The 11,132-nt window shown below is 52.6% G+C and overlaps 1 protein-coding gene and 1 pseudogene across 2 annotated transcripts in view; one reads left to right on the top strand and one right to left on the bottom strand.

The window, feature by feature from the left end:
- The window catches only part of CAPN2 (calpain 2), a 58,020-nt gene that overhangs the window by 43,366 nt on the left and 3,522 nt on the right, over positions 1-11,132 (bottom strand). For both annotated transcript variants that reach the window (XM_024750457.1, XM_024750456.1), the window contains exon 2: positions 10,008-10,077. In XM_024750457.1, the coding sequence (XP_024606225.1) occupies positions 10,008-10,077 (70 nt within the window). The remainder of the gene's footprint in view (positions 1-10,007; positions 10,078-11,132) is intronic.
- Positions 5,008-7,070, top strand: LOC112403124 (poly(A) polymerase alpha-like; annotated as a pseudogene).

The raw sequence follows: 11,132 nt of genomic DNA on the forward strand, positions 1-11,132 counted from the left end.
ACCTGCCCCAACCACGATGGGCTAGTGTCCGAGCAGCCTTGGGTCACCACTGGTGACCATTATTCAAAGGGGAGGAACTGTGGCATCTTCCCAAAACGGCAGCCATGGTATTTCCGGTTTCACCTGTTCTTCTAGGACCTTGCCTTTCCCCACCAGGGGGTGGAATCTGCATCCCTCCCCTTGAACCTGGTGGGGCCTCTGTCTGTCTCAGTGAATAGATATGGCAGAAGTGATGCTCTGTGATTTCTGAGGCTCTCTCTCTGTAACTTCTGTGTAAGAAGTGGAGCTCCCTTAAAGAGACCACACAGGATATAGGAAGACCCCAGAGATTCAGTTGACGAGCCTCCAGCCCAGGCACCAAACACATGAGTGGGGGGCCTTCGGGTGACCTGAGCCTGTCGCCATCTGACTGCAACCCCACGAGGGACCCTGAGAGAGTCCCCCCTGCTAAGCCCAGCTATCTATCCTTCAGAACCACAGGAGAGAATGAGAAAATGATTGCTGTTGTTTTAAGCCTTTGATGGTGGGGCAGATTGCCACGCAGTAGATACAGGTGCAAGGAGACCAGGACCTTCCTGAAATCTGTGCCTGGCCAGGGGCAGTGTGAGCCAGCTGACAGAGTCTGCCCCTGGGCGGGGGGGGGACGTGTCAGCAAGAGAGGAGTCAACACGGAGAGATGCCAGCGCCAGGACGCCGTGCCCAGACACCCACTCACTCTGCGGTCCCCGGGGCACCCCAGGACCTGAGATGCACCGCACATGCCTGCTCCGGGAAGCTGATGAGACAGACGGCCCGCCAAGGGGAGCGTCCTGAGACGCAGAGAGGGCTGATCTCCTCCTTTGCTGCAGCAGCTCCTCTCCATGGGGACAAACATCCCAGCCATGCCGCCCTGACTGCAGCTCCATGTTTCCTCCTTCCCCAGGACGACGCTTACTCCCAACTGTGGCTGGCTTAGGGGAGGTGATTCTGGACGTGTGTGGGGCTGGTCTTCACCAGCTGCTAGAACAGGCATCACACCCTGGATGCTCAATGACTGCCCTCCGCCTGCCCTGTGGTGCTTACTGTGTCCATAGCCTCCTTCTCTCCCCGGATCTACCACTGGTTCGCCCCCAGGACCGTTTTTGCTCCCCTTACCCGCAAGGCATTTTTGGCTCTGTGTGGAGACGTCTTGGGTTGTCATGCTTGGGGAGGGCTGCCAGGGCATCTAATGGGCAGAGGCTGGGAACGCTGCCACGCGTGCCGCAGCACTCGGGACACCCCCATGATGGAGAATGAGCCGGCCGCAACCGCCAGCAGGGCCGAGGTCGGGGAAACCCTTCTCCCTCTCAAGTCCTGCAGGGCTCTGTGCCTTTGCTTTTCCATGGTGACAGCTAGATAAATGATAAAGGGACAGAGATACTGAGGCTACTTCTGGCTAAATTTGACCCTTCCCGAGACACTGGTATTTAGCAGTCTCCAGCAGACCTGAGACCCTGCTGACAGAATAACTGTCTCCTGGCCTAGGCAGCCTGGGGCGTCTCAGCTTTGGAGGGAAGTCCTTGGGAGCCAACAGGCGCTCCCCCAACCCCGGGGCTGGTGGTGCTCCCCAGAGGAAGTGCACACCCTGCCAGTGCCCGGCCCTGCGCGATGGCGGCCGATGAGTCCCACGGGACCATCCCTTCCGTGACTGCTTCACTGTCTGGAGCAGCCCAGAGAAGGGCACCCCCAAAGCGGAATGACCCCCTACACACAATCACGTCTCATTGTATCGGCACTGTCGGGGGGAGGTGGAGGTGCTCCGTTCTGCTCACATCCCAACCCTGGTAAACACGGGGCTTCAGCCTCCTTCCGTGAGCTGCAAGCACGACTGCAGCCAGAACAAATGATCCGAACCACGTGTGTGCTCTCTCCCTCCCTTCCCGCTGCCGCTCCTGAGGAGCGGGGCCCTGAAAGGGAGAAGGAGAAGGGAGGATGCAGGCGGACGAGGACGCCGAGGCCTCAGGGTCACACTGTCGCACACCGAACTTGCATGGACGAACCAGACTCTCGGAAGGGAGGCCCTGCCCCGTGCCGCCCTCGGCTGCCCTGGACCGGGAGGACACAGCCTCCCGGTTGTAGGAGTCGACTCTGCCCCCCAGCTCCCCGCGACCGTGGACGCTGAGGTCACTACCAGATGGCAGAGTTACCAGCCAGCTCACCGTAGCCCTGTGTCTTCCTGCCATCCACATCCACAACCTCGCCTTCCTCCCCAACCCCTCCGTGCCCAGAGGCCCCAGCAGGCAAGGAGGTGGAGCCAACCCCATCTTAGATTCCTACTCCTCAGAATTCCTTCCTCACCTCCCGGAGGAACCAGAGGGTGAGGATCTACTTTCCTGGTTTCCTGGGGGCCTTCACAGTGTTGAACGAAAGGTAAAGTCTCAATGCAGCTGGGGCGGCAAAACACAGGGGAGAGATCACGTCGGGGATTGCGATAAGAGTGAACGTTAGAGGTTTTCTCACTCTGGTCCTGATCCCCAGAGAGAGAGAAACCCATCAGTCATACAGCCTTAAGGTTCTCCGCCTCATGGGAAAAGGAAAGGACAGACCTGTCACCTTGTTCCCATTTCACAGGTGGGTAAGTAGAGGCTTGAGACTGAAAATAGCAGGCGCGCTACAGGCAAAGCGAGTGCTGGGAGAGGAGAGAGCCCAAGTGTGGTGGCAGTGAGGAGCCTCCTGGCCTTTTGGGAAACGTCAGGGAGCAACGGCCATTGCATGAGCCCTGAAAGTTGGAGCAGGAGACTTCATCGAGTCTCTTGAACTTTTCTCCAAACATCAGCACCTTGGTCACCTCCTAATGCCAAGTGCTAGAGACGGAGCCCATTGGTTGTTCAAGACACAGCAGGGCATACTCCATCTCCCCTCCCCAGCCTCATTTCCATACTCCCCTCAAGCCACACTCTCCCCAAAGGTAACTTGCAATTTGCAGTTATTAAACCCTTACTAAGTGTCAGCCTCTGGCACTCTGAGCTTTCCATGCATTATTTAATTTCATCCTCACAGCCCTCTGAGGTAGATACTACTATCATCCCCACGTTACGGATGAGGAAATTGAGGCTTAACGAGGACGGTGATTTACCCCATGTGATAGAGCCAGGAAGTGGCAGAACCAAGAGGCCAACCTCTAACTGATGGACACCCAAGTCCTCACTCTGGACCTTGCCATTTACAGATGCTTACTGATGTACGTGGCTTGCTTGTCTCTGTGTGGAGACCATCCCACCCCAGAAAGTCAAGGATGGGAGGCCGGATCCCAACGCTGCAGCGGCCATAACGCACATGTGGCTTTTCATGTTCAAACTGAAGAAAATTAAAAATTCAGTCCCTTGGTTGCCTTAGTCACACTTCAAATGCTCCACATGTGGCTTGCAGCTACCATATGGATAGCGTAGAACATTCGCATCACGGCTCAAAGTGCTGGTGGACAGTGCTGGTCTCGAGTCTGCCCCACTGCACACAGGCCACCCAACGTTGGCCCAGCCAGAGCAGACTACCCTCCTCCTGGGGCTTCCTCGCCCCACAGTTGCTGCCCAGGACCCCACTAGACCTCACAGAACACACGGCCCTTCATTTCTGAAATCCCCTGGCTGGGGGCCTCTCTGTGGCTGATCCTGTGGGGGATGATCTGTGCAAGGGTCTCAGACCCCGGGGTGGAGAGGTCACTGCTCGCCATCTGCAGCCTGGTGCCGGCGGGTGTGGTGGAGCGCGCGGGCTGCCGGTGGCAGTCACAGCACGCCAGAAGTAGTGAGACCTTACGGAACTGGGATCCAATCCCCTCAACTCAGAAGCAGAGCAGAGTCCACACGGGGATGTGGCCTGGCTCCTGGCTCAGCACCCGAACAAGCGCAAAGTCACACTCCGATCCACAGGCCCACGGGGAGCCAAGGAACCGTGCAAACTCTTCGCAAGTTTCCTCTGGCTTCAGAGGAACATGTACGTGACAATGGTGGGGGGATTCTTTGGAGAGGATTCCCACTGCCTCTCCTCCCTGGGGAGAGGAGGTCAGCGACAGCCAAGGAGAGATGTGCCCAACTCTAGGCCTCGGATGAGGCAGGAACCCCGCTGTGTGACTGCCAAGGCTGGGGCAGCCAGGGCTGGACGGGGCCGCCGGGAGATTCATCCCTGGCGCGTTTATGGGCCTGTCTCAGGTGCAGCAGGAAAGGAAGCTGGGAGCCCAGGCAGTAGCCACAGGGGAGAAAAGCTGTGAAAAAGCATTTATAACCAGAAGAGCTGCCGGGGAGAGGACAGGAGGGCTCACGGACCGCACACATCTGCCCCAGGAGCTGGGAGAAGCCACTGGGGTCGGGGACGGTGAGGGCAGTGCTGGGGCTGGCGGTGAAGCCATTGTTTTAAGAAACAGGAAAAAATATATTTATTTTCCCCACCAAACCAGCCAACACTTATTTTCTAGTTCTTTTTTTAACTACAAGCACTCTTTTTTGAAAAAGGCACCTACAAATTCCAATAGAGGGGCATCCTACAAAATCCTGGACCAGTACTCCTGAAAAGTGACAAGGTCAACCAAAACAGGCTGAGAAACTGTCACAGCCAAGAAGAGCCTTAGGAGACATGACAACTAAATGTAATGTGGTGTCCTGGATGGGATCCTGGGACAGAAAAAGGACCTTAAGTAAAAACTAAAGAAAGCTAAAGTATGGACTTTAGTTAATGATAATGTATCAATACTGGTTCATTAACTGTAGCAAATGTCCCACACTTAATAATGTAAGAAGTTACCAGTAGGGGAAACTGGGCTGGTGTGTTTGGAATTCTCTGTACTATCATCTCAATTTTTCTGTAAACCTAAAACTGTTCTAACAAAGTCTATTAAAATGTTTAAAAGGCACCTATTAAAATGGCTTTTAAAAATTATAATTTAAGGGGGTTGGATCCAGGGCTGAGGCAGGCACCCCTCACCCCCGTCTCAGTGGGTCATGCCCAGGGCGGCAGCGAGGGGAGGCAGATGACTGGGCAGTGTCCGCGCACGAGACCATGCGGTTTCCTGTTACAACGCAGGGATCACAGCAAACACAGCTGCCGTAGAAGCACTATGGCATTACCTCTCCCATCAGCTTAGCAGCCCCCAAGGAGACTGACTGCCTACTTACACAGAAACTAATTGAGACTCTGAAGCCCTTTGGCGTTTTTGAAGAGGAAGGGGAACAGCAGTGCAGGATTTTAATTTGGGGAAAATTAAGTAACCTGGTAAGAGTGGATGCGAGAAATCAGTGAAAGCAAGAATCTTCCACAATCTGTAATTGAAAATGGTGGTGGAAAAAGCTTTACATTTGGATCTTAGAGATTAGGAGTACATACAAAAGGTGCCGATATTAACGTGTTGTGTGTTGCACCAAGACACGTTGGTCGAAGTGATTTTTTCACCTCATTCTATGATAAGTTGAAATTACAGGAAGAAGTAGAAGATTGAAGAGCTGTTGAAGAAGCATTTGTACCAGTTATCAAACTGTGTTCTGATGGGATAGAGATTGATACTTGGTTTGCAGGATTAGCACTGCAGACTATTCCAGGAGACTTGGGCTTAAGAGATGACAGTCTGCTTAAAAATTTAAATATAAGATGCGTAAGAAGTCTTCATGGCTGCAGGGTAACCGATGGAATTGTACATCTAGTACCAAACATTGACAACTTCAGGTTAACCCTGAGAGCTATCAAACTGTGGGCCAAATGCCACAACATCTATTCCAATATATTAGGTTTCCTCGGTGGTGTTTCCTGGGCTATGCTGGTAGCAAGAACGTGCCAGCTTTATCCGAATGCCACAGCATCAACTCTTGTACATAAATTTTTCTTGGTATTTTCTAAATGGTATGTGTTTAGATTATATTAAAATAAAATGGATTGTAGACACTGAAAAACATATAGTTTAAGAATCATTTAAAAAGTTATTTACCGTATTTAAAAATGGGAAAATAGGGAGAGGCTGAATTTGTTCAGGATTCTACAATTTGCCAATGTGTTTGCCTATATTAATTGCATTTTTCATCACAGCCCTGGGAAAGGAGTATTATCATTATTCCCATTTTATAGAAGAGGAAACTGAGGCTCAGAGAGCTTGGGTAACCTGCCCAAAGTCACCCAGGCTAGTAAGCAGGGGAGGAAGCAGGAACTGGAAACCTCCTTCCTGCATGCTTTTCCCACTGGCCCTGCCCTTCCGCACTCTCTGCTGAGCCGGGCTCTGGGGAGGGGCACCCTGTAGCCAAACATCTCCTAGTGTTTGGGGGCCCACGTGACTTTTAGGGGTAGAGGCAGGGTGATCCACCTCTGGGGGCCAGGTTACAAAGGCACGGGGCTGTGTGTTTTCAACAGCTCTGACAGCGCTGGCAGCCTCGAGCCTTCCCCCAGGAAGCTGAGGGCCTATGGGGGCACCTGGCCAGGGCAGCTACCTTCCTCTGAGAGCTTTGAAGGCTGTGGGGCCCATGGGGGGCTATGAGGGGGCAGTGGTTAAAGCCCAGCAGTGGCCCAGCGAAAACCAAAGGTAGGAGGAGCTCAGCTCTGGGACCTCCTGGGCTCCTGGGGCCACTCCATGGCCATCACCTGTAAGAAGAGGCTGAAAACAGCAACTCCAGAGCCATATTTAGCTGTAGGGCCAGTCTGGCCGAGGTTCAGCCTGGGTCTCCAGCCCTTCCAGATGGGCAGATTTTTCTTCACTGGCTCAGTGCTGAGCCCAACCAAGGTCTGCAAGGCAGATGGCTCATGTCAGAGCAGTTCTGCAAACATGGTTGGAATTACTTTGGTGAGGCTTCCAGCTTACCCTCTGGGAAAGTGGGTGGGAGCTGGTGGATTAACCATTGCTGGGCAGCCCTGCGAAGTGAGGCAGGAGGCTGAGAAATGTACAAGTCCCAGGATGGGCCCCGCCCAGGTTCACTGGTGAACTGAGTGAGTCTCAGGGTAGAAAGTACAGGTAGGAAAATAAATTTTGCTTTGAGAATTTTACCTCCAAAATCCCTCAACATAGCCTCATGGCCACTTGTGACGGGAGTGAGAAGAGTGTGGAAAGCTTTAAAATCAGATCAGGGTTCTTTCCTTTGGCAATTTTTAGCTTTGTGGCCTTGCGTGGGCTCCCCACCCCCTGCCTCCAGATAAGATAAGTTTTCTTATCTGCAGAGTGGGGATGAAAATATTTACTTGGATGATTACATGAGACAATGCAATGAAAATGCTCCATGAGTTGCATACTGTTATATAGTGATAGGGGCTGTTATCATTCCTGCTCCGAGATAAGAGATCTGCCCTCGGTGCTTCGATTCTCCAGAACAAGATTTACACTCAGTGTCAGGCATGAGGAACGACTCTAGAATAGCTGACTGCCCCATCGTAGGGGATCTCTGAGGTCACCCCGTTGACTCTCCCCCTCCCTCCCATTTTCAGAAGAGACTGAGATTCCAAGTGATGACGTGCCCACGGTCTGCCAACTAAGAGCTGAGCCTTGACTCGCATCTCTGGTTGTGTGGCCAGGTGTCACTGCCACGGCCCCCCTGTTCCTGATGCTTCTGAACCTGCTGGGACCTGGTGACAGTCACCACCCCATGCCCACCCTGTGTCCGGATGCCAGAATCAGAGTGAGAGTTCAGTCCACCACACTTCACAGATAGTAATCAAACCCAGATCCTCCAAAAATAAAAGGCCAAGAGGACAAAACGGCCAATGTGGTGTAAAAAAAACCTTAGAACTTACAGACCTGATTACTGAGAAATGTTTTAAAGGACTTACACTTAATCTTGTTTCTATTTGATTTGGTGCATATCATGGGGATTTTTACCCCAGGGAGTGTAAGCTTTGCGGGAGTCTCCTCTCCAAATGGCCTGACAATATTTTTTTTTTTTTTGCAGTATGCAGGCCTCTTACTGTTGTGGCCTCTCCCGTTGCGGAGCACAGGCTCCGGACGCGCAGGCTCAGCGGCCATGGCTCACGGGCCTAGCCGCTCCGCGGCATGTGGGATCTTCCCGGACCGGGGCACGAACCCGTGTCCCCTGCATCGGCAGGCGGACTCTCAACCACTGCGCCACCAGGGAAGCCCGGCCTGACAATATTTAACCAGGACTTAAATCTTGCAATTTGGCCCTTAAGATGTCATTAAACTTTAAAGTAGATGTTTAGTCTAGGTGTGGAATTTAGCCCAGGTATGACAGTTGTCATTTTTTTTCCAGATTTCCTGAAGCCCCCATGGTTGGTCAAAGTCTCCATCAACTTCTAGCCCTGTTAACTTCCATTTTCTCTAACGAATGGATTTTCCTGGAGCACCCACCTAGGTGCCCTAGGCCCCCTGGGCATCTCTCTTTTGTTGGGGAGAGAAGGTGGGAAATGGGAGGTGTGTTTTCTGTGGGTAAGAATGTGCTCTGGCATCTCAGGAATTTGTACACAGAGGCTGAGCTCAGAGAGCGGTGCTTGCACGCCCAGCCCTGGGTCATGCTCTCGGAGACCCATTTCACAAGGGGCTCCCAGTTGCCTGTCCTAACGATTCACACAAATGCCCTGACATCCCTCAGAGACTGAAAACTTTCCATGCCCCTTCTGGGGAGCCTAGCTCAGGGGTTAAACACACAGACGCTCTGCATTTGCATTCCAGGCCCTCACTTCAGCTGTTGGATGACCTCAAACAAGTCACTCCCAGCCTAGCTCAGGGGTTAAACACACAGACGCTCTGCATTTGCATTCCAGGCCCTCACTTCAGCTGTTGGATGACCTCAAACAAGTCACTCCCAGCCTAGCTCAGGGGTTAAACACACAGACGCTCTGCATTTGCATTCCAGGCCCTCACTTCAGCTGTTGGATGACCTCAAACAAGTCACTCCCAGGACAGAACCTCTGCTGGGTGGGCCAGGAAAGAAGGTACAATTCAAGATGATTAATTTTGTTACTGATAGACTGGTCTGGAAAGCAAGTTGGAGCTGATGGCTCGAAACAAGGTTTTGGTTATTCGCAGCAAATAATCTCCTCCAGCGATCATAGGCCCATATCTATTATGAGTAAAAAAAAAATGAGCGTGGATTCTATGAGAATCTTAAATAGTGGTCCCAGGCCCCATCGTTAAGACCTCTTTGCAGAACCCTCGGGTCCTGTATAGCAATAAACAACAAGGTCCTACTGTATAGCACAGGGAACTATATTCAATATCTTATGATAAACCATGATGGAAAAGAATATGAAAAGGAATTATATGTATAACTGAATCACTCTGCTCTACAGCAGAAATTAACACAACACTGTCAATCAACTTTACTTCAATAAAATAAATTAAAGAAAAAAAAAAGAAAACTTGGGGGCTTTCATGCCAAAGCTGGAGCAGGTTCCAATCTCAGCAGGCACTATGTCCAGAAAATCAGAGCTCAGCTACAGAGAGCAAAGTTTCAGACCCTCACGATTCAGCTACTCCAGTTGAACTTACTTAAATGAACATTTCAATTGCCTCTGTGACAATAAGCACCCACATTCACTGTTGTGATACCATGGTGAGCTCGTCCTGCGAACACTGAGAACGCCCTGATACGTTAACTTCCTCCCAGCAGTGAGTGTTAGGGTTTCCTCTTCCTCCACACACTGAGTCACCATCCCACCCCTGAACCCCAGAGAACTGATGTCTCAGTGCTGCAACCGGGCCTGGGCTAGGCCTCCCACCTGGCCCTCAGCCCAGAGCCTGACTGTTCCGTGGGCCACTAGCAACACGGGCCCCGGGACATACAGACACCAAGGGTGGCTGAGATCCAGAAGCTCCTCCGTCTTCTAGTGGGAGTGTCTTTGTAACTTCAACAACTAGCCCAGGGCAGGGGACCCAGGAGGCCTCACTGCATATCTGTGCATTTGTCTGCCTGCAGCACGGGGTCCTCAGGGGACAAGACATTCCAGGAAGCTTCTAGAACTGGAAATTGCCAAACTCTCTGGCAAGGGAGCGGAGCCATAGATCATCCCTCACGCCTTCTATCCACAGCCTTTCAGACAAGCCCCCGTAGCCTGTTTGAGATGCCATCACTTACCCAGGGCTCCTTGGCAGATGTCTGTGCGAGTGGCTCCTCCAGTAATAAACTGTGGATCATCGCAGATCTCCTGGAAACGAGACCCACAAAGTGCTGTCAACCCACCTGCCATGTGCTTCTGTAGTCAGGACACCTCGGTTCCCAGAAGGTGCATCGGACCCCCTCCGCCCCTTCCCCTCCCCTCTAGGGAAAGCTATGCAGTTACAGTTAGACTGCCACGGGACCCCAACGCTCCACACTGCCTACAGCCCACTTCATCACGCTACCTTCCTAGGGGCAGGGCAGTGCCAAGTCCAGCCTCCTCTGGGGGCCTTGAGACGGTCCACGCTCTGGAGCTGCCCTGCCCGCTCTGCCGGTCCCTCTCCTCTGTTCCTGCATGGAATTCCTCCCTCTCCCACGCTCTTCTCTCCTTTTCCACATCTTACCGTATCTCAAGACCCACTGCCACCAACTCCACGAAGCTCTCCTTCACAGTCCAGCCCTCACCCGTCCTTTTGATCCTGAATCCCAGAGTATGTGTACCCCGTAATTTAGCAGCTAGCTGTGTGCTATGTGGTGGTGCTGGGCACCAGTCTGTCTTCCTAACACTCACACGCTCCTTGAGGGCAGGGGAAGGTATCTAGCCGTCTGGATTCGTCCACAGGCCATGATACTTGGGGGTCCACATACCGTGAGCCTGCTGTGTGTCAATACTGTGTGTGGTACTTTATCTCAGGCAGCCCTTCCGGGAACACAGATGGACACCGACACCATTTCACAGGTGGGGAGACAGGCTAAGAGATAAAGCCACATATCCCAAGATACACTGCTCGTAAGCTGTAGATGGCACGGGGATTTGAACTCTCCGGTGTAAACCATATATTCTTTCCCTCCTGCCCTGCCCCTAATGGATTACTAACAAGTCTCCAAGGGCTGTCCCACAAGTCACCTGCTGGAACCCAACCTTGAACAGTGCTGGCCCTTCTGCAGCCCCCTCTGAGTATGCTTCCTGATTCTGAAGAGCCCCACCCCAAAACCACAGGGGAAGTCAGGGCATGAATCTGGGCTTCCCTCAGCCGGGACCCCTTGGTTCGTAAGAGCTCCACCCCATAGCGCCCAGCCCCCTGCACCCATCCCCCCACCCCC

This window comes from Neophocaena asiaeorientalis, unplaced genomic scaffold (assembly GCF_003031525.2).
Source record: "Neophocaena asiaeorientalis asiaeorientalis breed wild unplaced genomic scaffold, Neophocaena_asiaeorientalis_V1.1 scaffold430, whole genome shotgun sequence".
In the NCBI taxonomy this organism is placed as follows: domain Eukaryota; kingdom Metazoa; phylum Chordata; class Mammalia; order Artiodactyla; family Phocoenidae; genus Neophocaena; species Neophocaena asiaeorientalis.